The following is an 18,447-nucleotide window of genomic DNA, read 5'->3' as shown; positions in this document are numbered from 1 at the left end:
AAGCCAATTGTATCAACTCCCCCAGGGAGTTGAGTGCAGATTAGAGTTATTCAAATTAACCTCTGACTCCTTGGAGTCTCTGCAGTTCATGCTTAAAAAATGTACACTCTTAAACCCTTCCCCTGTACCTATGTTTGTCCTCTGTTGTTGCATGCCTTTGTTTGAAGAAATCCATATGTTTTAATCAAATGTTAATCAAATACAACCACCTACTGTTTCCCCATTGCAATTGCTCTAAGATGTCAACTCAGCATGTCCCTGTGCCAATTGAATCTCAGTGAGGTTGCATTTGATTAACGTTATATTAAAGTGTATGGATTTCAGCAAACAAAGGTACACTGTATGGGTTTAAAGAATGTACTTTTTTTAAAGTATCGACCGCATAGCGACTGGAAGGATTCAGAGGTTCATTTGAAAAACTATAATCTGCGTTTACACCTGACATGTGTGGCATATCTTGGCAAAATTGAAATGCTCACTAACAGGGATGTAAACAAATTTGTGCAAAAAACTTGAGAAATAAGCTTTTGGTGCGTACGGAAAATACCTGGGATCTTTTATTTTAGCTCATTAAACATGGGACCAACACTTTACATGTTGCGTTTATATTTTTGTTGAGTATAATTATGCAGGTCTGAGTTAAATTGGGGAAAGGTACAGCTTGTGGATCCAGCGACTATCAAAGTGTTTACTTCCCCCCTAGGGTTATGTTGTTGAATTCCCCCCTAATTCTGCTGCATTACTGTAGACTCACCACTAAGTGGTAGCACATACACACTTTAAGCCGCAGTGGCACAACGCAGATGGTTTAAAGGTCCAATGCAGCCAAATTTATCTCAGTATCAAATTGTTTGTTTAACAATTAACTACTTCACTGATTTTAATTTAAAACAATGGTCAAAAATAAAAAGCTTCTTGGTAAAGAGCCGTTTCTCAAGCAATAATTTTGCCAGGATTATCTGGGAGTGGTGTGATTGGAGAGGTAAAAATGTCAAATTAGCTGTTATTGGCAGTGAGGTTTGGAACTATTTCTTATTGCTCTATTAACCAATTGGCCAAATCTCCATCCCACCAAAACAGGCAGAAATTTTAGGCAGTCTTTCAAACAGCTCTTACACTAAATGGGCATTATCGTTGCAGTTTTATCTCAACCTCAGTGTGGAAATACATAAAACACAGAAAAATCTCATTTGTGGCTGCACTGGGCCTTTAATGAAGCTCCCAGACCTTGGAGCTGCTGCCAGCTAGTTGATGGGAGTTGGCAGAAACAGGGTACTTCAAAACGCACTGGAGTACAAGCTAAATAATGAAGTTTGCCCAGGGGGAATTGGATAAAACATGAATGATGCCCGAGAGTTTGAACACCCTCACTGTATGCAAAACAACATGTTCACATTATTAATGTCACTAGATTTAAGCTAAACAAATGCCACTGGTCACTGCTTCTTCACAATATCATTCAGACTAGTGGTTTGTTGTGAAATGGTGTACAGTGCCATTTGGTTCATAAGCTAGAGAGGGGTGCTGAGGGTAAGTATTCAGACCCCTTGACTTTCCACATTGTTACATTACAGCCTTATTCTAAAATTGATTAAATTGCCCCTCCCCCCAATCCACATATACACACACACACACACACACTACCCAATAATGACAAAGCAAAAACAGGTTTTTAGAAATGTTAGCAAATTTATAAAAAAATAAACACTGAAATATCACATGTAAGTAGTCAGAGCCTTTATTCAGTACTTTGCTGAAGCATCTTTGGCAACAATTACAGCCATGTCTTATTGGGTATGACGCTACAAGCTTGGCACACCTGTATTTGGGGAGTTTCTTCCATTCTTATCTGCAGATCCTCTCAAGCTCTGTCAGGTTGGATGGAGAGTGTCGCTGCACAGCTATTTTCAGGTCCCTGCCGCTGAAAAACATCCCTACAGCATGATGCTGCCACCACCATGCTTCACCGTAGGGATGGTGCCAGATTTCCTCCAGACGTGACGCTTGGCATTCAGGCCAGAGTTCAATCTTGGTTTCATCAGACCAGATAATCTTGTTTCTCATGGTCTGAGAGACTTTAGGTGCTTTTTGGTAAACTCCAAGCGGGCTGTCATGTGCCTTTTACTGAGGAGTGGCTTCCATCTGGTCACTCTACCACAAAGGCCTGATTGGTGGAGTGCTGCAGAGATGGTTGTCCTTCTGGAAGGTTCTCGCATCTTCACAGAGGAACTCTAGAGCTCTGTCAGAGTTCTACAACCAAGACACTTCTCCCCCGATTGCTCAGTTTGGCCAGGCAGCCAGCTCTAGGAAGTGTCTTGGTTGTTCCAAACTTCTTCCATTTAAGAATGATGGAGGCCACTGTCTTCTTGGGGACCTTCAATGCTGCAGACATTTTTTGATACCCTTCCCCAGATCTGTGTCTCGCCACAATTCTGTCTCGGCGCTCTACGTACAATTCCTTCAACCTTATGGCTTCACCACAGGTGGACTCCAATGAAGTTGTAGAAACATCTCAAGTATGATCAATGGAAACAGGATGCACCTGAGCTCAATTTAGAGTCTCATAGGAAAGAGTCTGAATACTTAAGTAAATAAGATTTCTGTTTTTTATTTTGAATACATTTGAAAACCTATTTTCTCTTTGTCATTATGGGGTATTGTGTGTAGCTTGAGACAAATTTGACAATTTAATCTATTTTAAAATTTGGGAAGGGTCAAAGGGTCTGAATACTTGTGTGTGTGTGTGTGTGTGTGTGTGTGTGTGTGTGTGGTGTGTGTGTGTGTGTGTGTGTGTGTGTGTGTGTGTGTGTGTGTGTGTGTGTGTGTGTGTAATCTAAAATGTGTAATTTATTACTCCTGTCGACAGCACTGTAAGAGCACAGAAAAATACTTCCCCACCCCTGTCAACAGCACCCCCAACCTAAAACATCTCCCCACAGCCATGAATCTACACAGAACACATTGACAAACAGATTAAAAGGTTAATCACGTCACCTTCTGTGCAGAGCCCTCACTCCTTGCATCATCATCTCTGGTAGATACAGTATAATTGATGACCGGATCAAGAGATCAGTTCAGGGTAGAAATACTCTGATGAATCTTCAGAGGATAAGATGAGAAGAGCACTACGATAAAAGACTCAATGTTTCTAGAAAAGGAAGAGGATTTAATTTTGTTCTCATTTTAAAAAGTGTGTTTTGGAAAACCATAACCGGATTAAACCTAACAGCGTGCAATGCTACTGCGTCGGGATAACATACCGGAATCTAGACACTGGAATTATAGGCCCTGGGCTTTGAATCTGGGATATGGCTCTCTCTTCAGACACAGGGAATAGATTCAAGAATTGGGATAGAGCCAGAACTCTTGAGTAACCAATGGACAGTGTAAATATCAATGGTTCAGGACATGACATACTATATTACTCAAGGTGCCAGCCAGCCACATAGACCCAAATTTGGCTTTTTAAAGAGACAGAGACAAAAGCACAGAAAATATCAGATTTAACACAGAAGCTGCATTGAAAAGGCATCAGGCCTGGCCCCCATCATCATCATCATAATCATCACAGTGATAAGTAGCTTACAGAGTGGGTGGGGCCAGAGCTGCATCGCTCACTTCCCACCCACCCCTCCCATCTCTGTCCAATCAGACGATAGCATCAAAGGCATTTAGAATGTTCATTTTGTTCGGTTCTCATTGTAAAAAGGCAAAGAAATATTAAACATTTCAGAGAAAACGCATAAAACGTAGTGTTCAAATCTGTCTGAAACATTTGGTAGAAGTCAATTCCTTTGTTCAGCCCACTCTGAACAGTGCTTAATTCCTATTTCACAAAAAGGACATTATCATCAGTATTAAAGGATGAATCACAAATGAGGTTTGTGTGTATCACGTCTGAGGTTACTTCCCTCCAGATCCATCAGACTGCCAGACGATATCACTCACAGTTAGCACGTTAGCGGCTAAAGGGTCAGTCTATGTATTTCCTATGGGAGAGAGAACACATAACTCTTGGGGTGATTTCACCCCTGATAGACTAGACCCGTGGCAGTTCCACTGCATCTGTTAATAGACTACATAAAGTACATAAGACACCATTTATCCACAAACCCGCATACCAGTACACATTCCTTTGTAAAAAATTAACCACCCTTCACGGGCACAGGCGTCACACACACACACACACACCACACACACACACACACACACACACACACACACACACACACCCCCCCCCCGAGAACAAGAAATACAATTTTACACTTAAAAAAAAAAATTGTCCTTTGTCTTTTTTTTCAATTATAAAACGTTTCATCACTTGACAGTACAGGTACACACAGACAAAGCACTCTCACATGGAGAACACCCCCACGCCCTTTACATACACAGACACACAAGTCACATTCCTCTCAGTGTGTGTGTGGATGAATGTGTATCATGGTGGCTTGGGTGGGGTGGGAGTGAGACTGTGTGTGGATCAGAACCAGAGGTCTTCTGGGAGAATTAGTTTTTAATACTGTCAGTGTGTTAGTGTAATAAAGGTGACGCAAGTACGACTCCGCAAAAGACAAGGAACCAATCGGCGGACCCCTTGTTTCTCTATAAAGGTTATACATAAGCTTACCACCTGCATAGTGCAGTTCAATGTCCTATTGAGATTGACAACCACACAAAGATCAGTGTCCGCAATAATCCTGTATGTGACTGGTCCTGCTTCCTCTGTTGCCACCATCTGATTGGTCAGTCCCAGATGTCTTGCTTTCCTGTAATTTGTACTGTAGTGGCACACAGGCATCGTTTGGAAACAATTTCCCTAAAGGAGTTCTGCCCAAACTCCAAAAGACAGAGAGGGGGAGAGACACGAGGGTGTTGGGGTGTAAGGCTACATTGTAAACCCCGCCCATTTAATCTATCGCTATGACAACATCACAGAGTTCCAAAGTCCCAAACTCAGTGTGGGAGGCGCCAAACCCACATTGTGAGGGGGACAAACTCAGACTGGGTGGAGCCTAGCTTAACATGGGAGGAGTCTAGCTCAGCGTGGGAGGAGCATGCGTTCCAGGGCACACTGCAGGTGCTCCCAGTTCTTCCAGATGACTGCCAGTAGGGACAAACCCACGCAGGTGAGCGCCAGGTGCACGCGGCTACGCAGGAGAGGCGCGGTGAACTTGGCCGCCGTGGAAACGCACACCAGGATCACCGTGACGATGGCCAGCATGATGTTGATGCATTTCCCCAGCAGCACCTTGGCGTCTGTGTTCTCCACCTGTACCGTCTGCTGCTGCTGCTGCTGGAGCTCCAGCTTACAGACACGCGTCTGACAGGATTCCAGAGCCTCCTGTAAACACAGAAAAACACGCATTCAGTTTGACACACAGGCTTAAAGTTACTGACTATATACAGCTTAGATAGATGTGTAGGGGGCATGTTTGTAGATCTGTCTGTGTGTGTGTGTGTGTGTGTGTGTGTGTGTGTGTGTGTGTGTGTGTGTGTGTGTGTGTGTGTGTGTGTGTGTGTGTGTGTGTGTGTGTGTGTGTGTGTGTGTGTGTGTGTGTGTGTGTACATACCTGGATGTCCCTAGCTCTCTCGTAGGCCTGGTAGGCCACCTTCTCCTCGATGCTGGCCAGCTCCTGCTTCAGGTTACTGGTCTCATGCTGGTGCAACTCTGTCAGGTCATTTAACTGGTCCTCTAACCGCTCAAACCTATTAGGGAGCGGGAGAAGGGGGTGGGGTAGAGAGAGAAGGGGGGAGAAAATGACGAGTCTTAATATTGAATGCACAGCTTCAATTCCAAAGCAAACCTGTGTGTCCATCTCTTCCTTCACCAATGTGTGTGTGTTCTCTGTTTGTGGTGTGTGAAGCATTATCTACATAAGCGTGTTGATACATCAGCCCTAAGTTGACAGTATCAACAGCCAACAATATTAAAAACAAGATTATGGTTCAAGGTGGGAAATAGTGAAGCAGGCCTAGATTAGCATAAAATGAAACAGCTGGAACGATGGTGGTCTGCATGGAGGATGTTGTTGATATGTCTGCATGGAGGAGGTTGTTGATATGTCTGCATGGAGGATGTTGTTGGTGCGTCTGCATGGAGGATGTTGTTGATATGTCTGCATGGAGGAGGTTGTTGATATGTCTGCATGGAGGATGTTGTTGGTGCGTCTGCATGGAGGATGTTGTTGATATGTCTGCATGGAGGATGTTGTTGATATGTCTGCATGGAGGATGTTGTTGGTGCGTCTGCATGGAGGATGTTGTTGGTGCGTCTGCATGGAGGATGTTGTTGGTGCGTCTGTATGGAGGATGTTGTTGATATGTCTGCATGGAGGATGTTGTTGGTGCGTCTGCATGGAGGATGTTGTTGGTGCGTCTGCATGGAGGATGTTGTTGGTGCGTCTGTATGGAGGATGTTGTTGGTGCGTCTGCATGGAGGATGTTGTTGGTGCGTCTGCATGGAGGATGTTGTTGGTACGTCTGCATGGAGGATGTTGTTGGTGCGTCTGTATGGAGGATGTTGTTGATATGTCTGCATGGAGGATGTTGTTGGTGCGTCTGTATGGAGGATGTTGTTGGTGCGTCTGCATGGAGGATTTTGTTGGTGCGTCTGCATGGAGGATGTTGTTGGTGCGTCTGTATGGAGGATGTTGTTGGTACGTCTGCATGGAGGATGTTGTTGGTGCGTCTGCATGGAGGATGTTGTTGGTGCGTCTGTATGGAGGATGTTGTTGGTGCGTCTGTATGGAGGATGTTGTTGGTGCGTCTGTATGGAGGATGTTGTTGGTGCGTCTGTATGGAGGATGTTGTTGGTACGTCTGCATGGAGGATGTTGTTGGTGCGTCTGTATGGAGGATGTTGTTGGTGCGTCTGTATGGAGGATGTTGTTGGTGCGTCTGTATGGAGGATGTTGTTGGTGCGTCTGTATGGAGGATGTTGTTGGTGCGTCTGTATGGAGGATGTTGTTGGTGCGTCTGTATGGAGGATGTTGTTGGTGCGTCTGTATGGAGGATGTTGTTGGTGCGTCTGTATGGAGGATGTTGTTGGTGCGTCTGTATGGAGGAAGACTCATGGGGAGAAGTGTCTGAAAGATTAGGTTATTTTATACCCAGAAATGAGGGTGTGTTTGTGCTTTTGCTTGCTGTATTGATGTGTGTGTGTGTGTGTGTGTGTGTGTGTGTGTGTGTGTGTGTGTGCACCAACCTGTATCTCTCCTCCTGCAGCGTCTGTGTGATGAAGCTGTAGTCTCTCTTGAACTGGCTTTTCAGTGACACCATGTCCTCGGCCAGCTGTGCCTGTGCCTCCCTAATCTCCCTGACCTCCTCCAGCACCTCCCCCAGCCTCCCCTGAAAGTCCGACCTCCCCGGACCACCCCCTGACCCCAACCCCGACCCCCCCGCCGGGTTCCCGTTGGAGTCGGCCGACACGGAGGTCCCCGTGGAACATTCGTCGTCGCTGGGGTACTTGGCCTTGGCAATCGTGGTGGCGCTGCCGCTCAGCGCCCGGGCCCCGCCTGGAGCCTGGAGCCCCGCCCCCGTCTCCATGGAGCTCTTCATGTGGGCGATGTTGTCGGCGCTGCCGAACTTGTTGCGGATGAGGTTGGCGAACTCCCGCGACTTGTTGAAGAAGAAGGGGGGCGAGAGGGAGACCCCGGGGCCGATGGTCCTGACCTTGTCCATTGCTGGGTTGCGCGAGCTGGCCGAGCTTACGTCCCGCAGGCTGCCGTCTTTTTGGCCCTCCTTGCCCCCCTCCCCCCGGGCATCCCTGGGCGGGTGCTTGGCCCCGTTGGCCTCCTCCTTCATACGGCGGTGGTACTGCTCCAGCTTCCGCTGCAGCTGGGCGATGCTGTGGGCAGACTTCTGGTTCTTCTTCTCAAACACCTGGCAGACCCACAGGTGAGGCAAAGGGTCAAATTAAAGATACTGCAATAATTGCTGCATTTTCTTTAAAAAGTGGCTTGTAAACATTCAGCGCACTTGGCAGATGCAGTTATGTAGCATCATAAAAGGAGAAATCAGTGGGATGTAATTGGACTGACCTGGCGTATGCGTGCCACCTGCTGCTTGTCGGCGTTGTTGACCAGTTTGAGGTACTCTGCCACGTTCTGGTCCCTGGCTGTCTGTTCCACCTTGATCTGCTCTGTCACCTTGGGGGAGATCAACAGGTCAACACAGAGACTAACACACAGATGGGCCAATGCTCTCGCTCTCTCTCACACACACGCACTCAACACACGTGCGCAACACACACACTCACCTTGAGTATCTTCTGCTGCAGGCTGTCGATGGCCAGACGGCCCTTAGTGAAGTCCAGGCCCACGCCCCCGTCAGACACCAGGTTGGACTCGGAGCCCCCCCGCCGCATCGGGACCGGGAGGCTGAGGATGTTGTTCCCATCGCTGCCGCGCTCCGCCTGGACACACACACACACACACACACACACACACACACACACACACACACACACACACACACACACAGAGTGAGACACACACACACAGAGAGAGAGACACACACACAGAGAGAGACAGAGAGAGAAACATGTAAGATATTGAGAATGTCACTTCAAAGAGAATGTTTTCAATTCAATTTACACTACAGTAAATGACTCATGTATGTATGATAGGACAGTATGAGCTCAGCCAAGTTTATGGTGAATCTCATAGCAACGTATAGTTAGTAAGATAGATATTGATCATTTTATTGAGTGGTAATTGTTTTATCACACGGTAATACACTGTCATCATAATCTCATCTCTTGTAATGTAAACACAAGCTCCATTTCTAGGACTGTCTCTGCGTGTGTGTGTGTGGTGGTGTGTGTGTGTGTGTGTGTGTGTGTGGTGTGTGTGTGTGTGTGTGTGTGGTGTGTGTGTGTGTGCCTGCATGCGCACATTCTTGCGTGGCTGTACGCCTGTGTGCACGTGTGAGTCTGTGCGCCCTCTAACCCATTCCCCAGTCTGTGCGCCCTCTAACCCATTCCCCAGTCTGTGCGCCCTCTAACCCATTCCCCAGTCTGTGCGCCCTCTAACCCATTCCCCAGTCTGTGCGCCCTCTAACCCATTCCCCAGTCTGTGCGCCCTCTAACCCATTCCCCAGTCTGTGCGCCCTCTAACCCATTCCGGCATTGAGAAAAAGAACTGGATAGGAGGAGAGGACAAAAGACGCATGAAAGAGAGTTCCAAGTCTCCTCTCTCTGCAGACTTTAATGGCTCTACTGAGTGGCTAGGGCAGTTGGTAGCCTCTGGGTTTACAGGCGCAGCTGCTGATGCAGAAACGGCTTTGACTGTTAACTACAGGGACAGAGGATGATTACGTAATAAACCAACCTGAGATGCCTGCAGTACAACTGGATTGTCTGTAACCTGACTATATAACTACACTGTTACCTTGGCAGCCAGCAAACACACACACACACACACACACACACACACACACACATAACCACACACACACATACACACAAGGCATTGCCAGCTTGTCCTCATCTATAATTTATAGGGCAGAGTCAGGGCCCCTTATCATGTCCAACAGTAACTGATGAGATTAATAAAGCATGCAACAGCAGCTTTAGCCTACTGGTTCACACATCACACATGTCGCACCACTCTCACACACACACACACTTCCAATTACACCATACTCATTCACACATACACAGCCTGTCTCCCTCTTCATCCTCAGATTCTCTCTCTCTCTCTCTCTCTCTCTCTCTCTCTCTCTCTCTCTCTCTCTCTCTCTCTCTCTCTCTCTCAGATTCCCCACCCCTCTCTCTCTCTCGTGGTGTAAGCTCAGCTCATTTCCCACTCTCTCTGAGTGCCAGTTAACTAGGTCTCCAACCCCAGACAAACACCTACACCCACACACACACTATCGAGTCAGCGTGGCCAGAGAATTAGCTGACCCTTACATGACCCCCAACGAGCCTGAGGGATGAGGAACAGCAAGCGCTGACATGTCGTCTGTCCAATCTATCACACACAGACACAGTACACACCACATCCTGCCCACCTCATCTAATCTGGAAGATGGGGGGATTCAAGTATGGAAACTAACATTTTTTTGGAGTCTCATAGTCAGTGTTCCAAACACGTACAGTCTGAGAAAGAGAACAGACACCACATGACATACACCATATGCCACAAATGTACATATGGGATGTGTTGTGTTGACTGTCCCCTGGTCAATGCTGAACTCAGGTCAGTATTCATCCTCTAAACCGGGCTGGTATTAAAGCCAGTCAGATTACAATTTCACATGTGTTGTGCAGATGGGCGCGCGCACACACACACACACACACACACACACACACACACACACACACACACACACACACACACACACACACCAGCCTATGCCCTCTCCCTAAAAAATGCATCTCACACTGCAACACAACAACCCATGATGAGGCAGGCAGACACACTGCAACACAACAACCCATGATGAGGCAGACACACTGCAACACAACAACCCATGATGAGGCAGGCAGACACACTGCAACACAACAACCCATGATGAGGCAGACACACTGCAACACAACAACCCATGATGAGGCAGGCAGACACACTGCAACACAACAACCCATGATGAGGCAGGCAGACACACTGCAACACAACAACCCATGATGAGGCAGGCAGACACACTGCAACACAACAACCCATGATGAGGCAGGCAGACACACTGCAACACAACAACCCATGATGAGGCAGGCAGACACACTGCAACACAACAACCCATAATGAGGTAGGCAGACACACTGCAACACAACAACCCATGATGAGGCAGGCAGACACACTGCAACACAACAACCCATGATGAGGCAGGCAGACACACTGCAACACAACAACCCATGATGAGGCAGGCAGACACACTGCAACACAACAACCCATGATGAGGCAGGCAGACACACTATGTAGGCTAGAGCTGCTCACAGTCACACACACACACACACACACACACATCTGAACAACGTCTCAGTACAGGAAATCACAGTATGACCTCAGCTGAGGGACAACACACACTGGCATCGATGTACTGGATTTTGTCATAAAAACGTACAAATCAGATCAGAAGAAAAGCCTGAAACAAAGTCATTGTCTGGAGATGAACGTTCTAAAGAGGCTTCAGTTGGTGTGAAATTCATGACCAAGAGGTGGTAATAGGACGTAGGCTACTTGAGATTGTCAAACCCATTTGATAGGTTTAGCCCTAGCTAGTATGGATCTGTCCTATCAGTAGAAGGGCGATTCCACGCCAGCAGAGTATTTTGTGTACATCGTTGACAAAAAAATGACAATTAAATCTATTTTTATCTCAACTTGTAACACAACAAAATGTGGAAAAAGTCAAGGGGTGTGTAACGCCCTGGCCATAGAGACGGGGTTTTTGTTCTTTATTTTGGTTAGACCAGGGTGTTACATTGGATGGGCGTTCTATGTTCATTTTTCTATGTTGGCTGGTTTCTTTGGTTTGGCCATGTGTGGCTCCCAATCAGGCACAGCTGTAGTTCGTTGTTGCTGATTGGGAGTCACACATAAGTAGCCTGTTTTTCCTTTGGGTTTTGTAGGTGATTGTTTTCTGTTGAGAGTTTTTCCTGACAGGACTGTTTTGCTGTCGTCTTTGGTTTATTTTTGTAAAGTGTTCTCTTTTTCTATTAAATTCTAAGATGAACACACATCCTCCGCTGCACCTTGGTCTCATTACGATGACACCCGTTACAGGGTGTGAATACTTTCTGAAGGCACAGGTCTATAGGTATAAAAAGGCGCACGATAAGTGTGTGTGTGTGTGTGTGTGTGTGTGTGTGTGTGTGTGTCTGAATGAGCTGATGATTGAGTAAAAGTAGAGATGGCTGGAGAGTTGTAAAGAAAGACAGGGTGAGAGTCAGTGGATGAGAGAAGAGGCAGTCTTCTATTATGTGGGTTATAGCCTATAGCCTGGCTGATCTAACCCAGATAGGACTTTAACATCAAATCATACATCAACCATTCTGCATTGAAATCTATTTTGTTCCCATAGAAATGAATATTCACACATTACTCTTAGATGAATAGGCTATCCCATTCTGACCCACATCAGACTGCAGCACATGCACTCTTAACCACGTGTGTGTGTGTGTGTGTGTGTGTGTGTGTGTGTGTGTGTGTGTGTGTGTGTGTGTGTGTGTGTGTGTGTGTGTGTGTGTGGTGCGAGAGAGAAAGTCACAATGAGATTGGTGGGATTCAAATAAACGGATTTGGTAAAGAGATGAGACGTTAAAAAGTATTCCCCCGAGCCGTCACTCACAGGAACTGACCTCGCAGTGGACCCGTCATGACCCCGCCAGCCATTCAACAACAGCATTACGATCTACGACATCACAGGTACTCTGAGTTAAGTAACACTGTTGTAGTACCACACCTCTGGTTCTTACACAACCTGCCCATTAGCGACCTACAGTATCCATACTTGAATCTGACACTGAGAAATCCACATAGCAGATCAGAGGGCAAGGTGGAGATACTACCATATTGCTTACTGTAGTGTATAGCAGAACTTCCCAACTCGTTCCAATCTACATGAAGTGCTAATGGACTACTATGGGTATAGGGGTTGTCTGTGGACTGCAGGGCCAGACAGGGTTTATACACTCCGCAGTGTTGAGCGTGATACAGACTAGCCTATCCTTGGTCATTTATAGCACAGCCTCCTAAAAAAAAAAAAACGCTGGAGAGGCCAGGCTCACTGCATGATTCTGTCAACGTGTGGCCTTGCAAATCACAGCACAGCACAGAATAAATGTGTTGCAAACCTACTCAACCTGCATAACAATATATCGACCATTTAGCAGTTCAGTTCAGAACACTGCTCCATCCATCTGCTACAGCGCTACCAAAATAAACTGAAATATAGGACTTTTAAATGTTTTGATGTCCGAGATTGTCTGTCTGGTAATTGTTCTTGTTGGGTGTATATATAAATCATTGATTCCTGTCATGTATTTATCCCCCTCTGGGCTACTAGTCTTCCTCTCCTCTGCTCCCACGTCCCACCCACGCCTGTTCTAACTCCACTGTCTACTAGCCTACTGTTTGTCTGGTCATTGTTTTGAACGGTTCTGCCTGCTGTGCTGCCTCTTAGCCTGGCTAGCATTGTGAATGAGAAGAGGTCCCCAGACCTCAGCGGAGCTAAGTACCGCTACTTTAAAATGTTTTACTGCTTGAGCTCGTTTTCCTCTTATAGAATATTAGTGAAAAAGTACTGTGGAGCTCCTGCATCTAAATATAAACAGTACCGGCACCCAAAATTAGTATCGGAACATATTTCAGTCCGAGTCAAGCAATGCCACAGACTCGCCTGGTATGATTAAATAACAATTTAAGGGCTGGAAATATTCAGTTGGTTGCTGGTCTGAGTTTGTGTGATGTGAAATTGTGTTTGAAGTGCAGCCAGTCAGAGCTCCAGGCTCGATGGGGGAAAGGGGAGCAGCAGGGACTCTGTCTACCCAGGGAGGGCAGCCTATCTTGGGGCAGACGAGCTATCAGGCCCCCCGGGGCTCCTCCGCAGAAGGTTGTGCCATTTCAACTGGGACGGATGCAACATTAAACATACACACACACTGCGCAAAGAAACACGCACACACACCCACCCACCCACCCAGTAACCACGCCCCCAGGCGTATATCTGCATAGCATAATCCAGTCTAGTGTGAAGTTGTAGTTGATGAGTCGATTTGAGCAGAACCGGTTTTGACCAGATCCCAGACCCAACCAAACTCATTCGCTCTGCAGTCTGCAAACCAGCACACACTTCAGGGAGAACCCCCCCCCCCCCCCCCACACACACACACAAACACACACACACTTCAAGGAGAAACACACTCTCTCTCTCTCTCTCTCTCTCTCTCTCTCTCTCTCTCGCTCTCTCTATGTGTTGGGGTGTGTGTGTGTGTATGTGTGTGTGTGCATGTGCCTGGGTCCTGCACGGCACCATAGAAAACGCCCAGAGTCCTGCTCTTATCAGACTTCAGGAACATGTCAAAGACAAAGGAATTCTGATTACATTTATGGTCCTGCAGCAGCTTTACCTTTGGTTTTACACTCAACGAGCACTCACACACACTTACTAGTAAATCAGGTCAACCCCTGGGCTGGGCTAATATAGGGCTGGGCTCCAGCAGTTAAACATACCTGGGCTACTGCTACATGCCCTGACCTGCAGTGTATACACTAAACACACAATGCAGGTAACACAGGACAGGATATCCACAGTGTTTATGGTATTTATGCTACACTGAGCTGCTCTCCTCTTGCGCTGTGTATGAGTGGAGAGAATGACCACTTGTATTTCCATATAACCGGCTAAACACTGAAGTGACAGAGGGTTAGGACGTATGTGTGTGTGTGTGTGTGTGTGTGTGTGTGTGTGTGTGTGTGTGTGTGTGTGTGTGTGTGTGTGTGTGTGTGTGTCAGGGAGTCATCCCTCCTGGGAAGCAGGACAATGTTCCAGCAGAGAGAACGAGAAAATAAACAAAAAAGAGAACCAGAAAGAAAACAAGAAAAGAAACAAGAAAACATGAAAGAGAACGAGAGAACATGAAAGAGAACGAGAGAACATGAAAGAGAACGAGAGAACATGAAAGAGAACGAGAGAACATGAAAGAGAACGAGAGAGACGGTGAGAAATAGAGATCAAAGTATGAAAGCCAATTTCTAAGCTAGAGATAACAAACTCCTCCAGTTTCTCTCTCTCTTGTTAAGTGTACAGATAAAGTCTGATGAGCCTTTAGGGAGCCTGCAGTGGAACACATCAGCCCCAGAGGTCTCAATAGCACCGACTTGGACGCATCCCGGAGAGGAGTATGTGTGTCTAATTAATCATTTAGGGTGGTTTACCAGGCCCCGAGCAAGTAGAGCACAGCCCTCAATATCTCACTGCTAAGGGCCAAGTACATTAACACACACTCGTATAGAGACGTAAAGAGGGTAGAGTCCCCAAAGCCATGCCAAGGACTGTGTCAGCACTCAGATGGAGGGAGATGGAGAGAATGTCATGTAACAGAGAGAGAGAGAGAGCGAGAGGAGGTGAAAAAAGAGAGAGATCTATCCTAGAAAAATCAATAGACTTAAGGGCCCAGTGCGGTCAAAAACTAGATTTTCCTATTTTATATTTATTTCCAAACTATGAAGTTGGAATAATACTGTGAAAATGATGTGTAAGAGCTGTTTAAAAAGACCGCCTGATATTTCAGCCTGTTTTGGTGGGATGGAGTTTTGGCCTGACTGGTGACATCACCAAGCGGTAATTAGTTAATAGACCAATAAGAAAGAGAATTCCAAACCTCTCTGCCAATAAAAGCTAGTTTTCCACTCCCCACAAATTTTGGGGGGAGCAATTTTAATTGAAAACAATCACAGTAAGGTATTTAATTGTTACCCAGAAATGAGTTTATTGATATTGAGATGGACCTTTAACATCATTTACAAAATGGAGAGCTCTACAATGACAGGGGGGCAGGACCTCTTCACCAAAAAAGCCTGAAAAGATGTAATCCTCTCCTTTCTGTAATCTGACATTTAATCTCTTTTTTCCAGAGCCAAGATTACCCAGCAGCCACCACCCTCAACAAACACACACTTTTAGATGGAGAGAGAAGAGGATAGAAAGAGAAGGATGAGCACATATAGATGGAGAGAGAGGTGAGTGAGGATAAAGAGATGGAGAGAGAGGGATGAGGGGTGGCTATAAAAAGAGAAAGAAGTGAGGGATGGATAGAGTAGGAGAAGAGTTGAAGAAGTGTAACCATGTAATCTTATTGATTTAGGCCTAAAGAAAGAGAGGAAGAGGGATAGCTAGAAAGAGAGTAGGAGAAGAGTTGAAGTGTAACTGTAATCCTGTTGTAATGTAGCTTCATTAAATAGTACCCGCAAAACACCAGTCTCAACGTCAACAGTGAGGAGGCGACTCCGGGATGCTGGCCTTCTAGGCAGAGTTTCTCTGTCCAGCGTCTGTGCTCTTTTTCCCATCATAATCTTTTCTTTTTATTGGCCAGTCTGAGATATGCCTTTTCTTTGCAGCTCTGCCTAGAAGGCCAGCATCTTTCTTGGCAATTTCTTGCATGGAATAGCCATCATTTCTCAGAACAAGAATAGACTAACAAGTTTCAGAAGAAAGGTCTTTGTTTCTGGCCATTTTGAGCCTAAAATCGAACCCAGAAATGCTGATGCTCCAGATACTCAACTAGTCTAAAGAAGGCAAGTTTTATTGCTTCTTTAATCAGAACAACAGTTTCAGCTGTGCTAACATAATTGCAAAAGGGTTTTCTAATGATCAATTAGCCTTTTAAAATGATAAACTTGGATTAGCTAACACAACGTGTCATTGGAACACAGGAGTGATGGTTGCTGATAATGGGCCTCTGTACGACTGAAAGATTAGTGGAATCTGTGTGGGTAGCTGGACAGGTAGGATGACTGACAGTGAAGGTGAACAGGTGGTCACAGGTCAGGTGACAGAGGAATGGATGAGACTGAGGAAAGTGGTATATTTACTGGGTAGTCTGTGCCGCATAACAAAGGAAACAGAATAACATGTATCCAATCAAATTCAAAAATCACAAAAATCAAATCATAACAATCATTCATTATTAACATAATTAGGTAATTCAGCAATTTAGTTCATTAAGAAGTCAATAGGAATCATCCTTGAGTCATTTAGGCTCGTAACTATTCATCCTAATCATGAGAAGAATAATATAAATAATTCAGCCAGTGATCGGTTATTCAATCTATAATCCTCATCAGTTTGATATTAGAATTGATCAGTCCAGCAAACAATGATGTTTCATATTTAACCCTTTCAAGTTTGTCTTCATATGTACATGTAATTTCATTCCATATTAACCATATATCGATGGCATGATTGGCCTGTGATGATATGTAGGGCCATGATCATTGACCATTTACATTAAACAATGAAAAGGTAAGAGATTCGGTGGACTTACGTGGATTCATGGACGCACTCACACAACACAGACCGTCCATCTTTGGAGTTCTGATGAAGAACACATCGTACTGCGCAGCACATGGCTGGCACAGGATACACACACACACACGTGTCAGAGCTCTTAGGAAAGCAGTTTACCGACTTGGCGTGCACATGTGAAAATGTGTCAGTGGAACCAATGGGCAGATAATTGATCTAGCTTGCTCTCTTTAACACACACACCACTCCCCTGTGTGTTACGTAATCTACACTGATCTAGTCAACTCAATCTGTGAGCTTTGCTGTGTGTATGTGTATGGTACAGTAACTGAATAGCACTGAATGTGTTTGTAGGTACAGTAGATTTCACACTAATCTAGTGGAAGTAGCTCGCTGCTATGAACCAGCTGTATTCCTGTGAGTGTAAATCAGGGGAGGCTGCTGAGGGGAGGACAGCTCATAATAATGGCTGGAATGGAGTGTAATGGATGGAAACCATGTTTTTGATACCGTTCCATTTACTCCATTCCAGCCATTATTAGGAGCCGTCCTCCCCTCAGCAGCCTCCACTGGTGTGAATAGGCTGTGTGTGCACACACACGCATGCAGTCAGCAGACTAGAGTGTTTAATGCTTTATAATGTGACAGCTGGGCTGTATGGCCATTTCTTGAGTCGATATTATGGCCGGCAACAATTTGCATCATCACATAAGCTTCTTCAGGTAGAGATTGGTTTCATAATGATTGACTAAAAAGATCCAGTCAGCTCTGAGCCTGTGGTATAATATGTTAAAACAGCTCGGCGATACAGAAAATCCTTTTGATGAGTGAGTGCGTATGTGTGTGTTAATCCGAGGCTGTGTTACTCACTATACCCGGCATCTCTGTTGGTTTGCTAGTGCGTGTATGTCCACTGTAGGCTTAGCTCACGCTCAATCCCTAATCCAAAACACACACACACACACAGAGACAGAGATCCAAAGAAAAGGGAAGATAGAGGGATAGAGAGAAATACCTAAAAAGATTCTGCCAACCTGGTCCAGATATGTATAGCTTCAGCCAAGTCTTCTGACTATGAGAAGAGAGGAGAGGAGAGGAGAGGAGAGGAGAGGAGAGGAGAGGAGAGGAGAGGAGAGGAGAGGAGAGGAGAGGAGAGGAGAGGAGAGGAGAGGAGAGGAGAGGGGCTGCTAGCTAGTAGCTACTTTAGTGTATTAAATCAAACCCCTGTTTGCTCTGACTAGATTCCCTCTTCATCTCTTCCTCCTCCAACACGCCACTCTGCCTGAGGACACACACGCTCTCTCTCTCTCTATCTCTCTCTCTCTTGGGTCGATGGCTATAACTCTGTCCTCATTCCCAGAGATCCTAGCCCAAACACCATGGATAACCCATATGCTACCCACCAACTACACAACTCAGGGCGAGTCCATGAATACGGTACACAGACAGACAGAACAGTTGATGTCGCAGAGACAGGACAAAGAGA

General features: G+C 45.8%; 1 protein-coding gene and 1 long non-coding RNA gene across 3 annotated transcripts in view; one reads left to right on the top strand and one right to left on the bottom strand.

The window, feature by feature from the left end:
* The window catches only part of LOC123728237 (uncharacterized), a 31,498-nt gene that overhangs the window by 1,394 nt on the left and 11,657 nt on the right, over positions 1-18,447 (top strand). The window contains exon 2 of the long non-coding RNA XR_006760146.2: positions 15,572-15,676. This is a non-coding gene — a long non-coding RNA (uncharacterized LOC123728237). The remainder of the gene's footprint in view (positions 1-15,571; positions 15,677-18,447) is intronic.
* Positions 4,209-18,447, bottom strand: part of LOC106576298 (transmembrane and coiled-coil domain protein 3) — a 57,963-nt gene continuing 43,724 nt past the window's right edge. For both annotated transcript variants that reach the window (XM_014153394.3, XM_014153392.3), the window contains exons 2-6: positions 8,257-8,412; positions 8,039-8,146; positions 7,204-7,880; positions 5,571-5,706; positions 4,209-5,341 (exon numbers count right to left, since the gene is read on the bottom strand). In XM_014153394.3, coding sequence (XP_014008869.1) covers positions 5,039-5,341; positions 5,571-5,706; positions 7,204-7,880; positions 8,039-8,146; positions 8,257-8,412 — 1,380 coding nt within the window. In that variant the 3' untranslated portion in view covers positions 4,209-5,038. The remainder of the gene's footprint in view (positions 5,342-5,570; positions 5,707-7,203; positions 7,881-8,038; positions 8,147-8,256; positions 8,413-18,447) is intronic.

The sequence above is a fragment of the Salmo salar genome, chromosome 17 (assembly GCF_965601325.2).
Source record: "Salmo salar chromosome 17, fSalSal1, whole genome shotgun sequence".
Lineage (NCBI taxonomy): Eukaryota > Metazoa > Chordata > Actinopteri > Salmoniformes > Salmonidae > Salmo > Salmo salar.
This window is presented reverse-complemented; position numbering and strand designations above follow the sequence as displayed.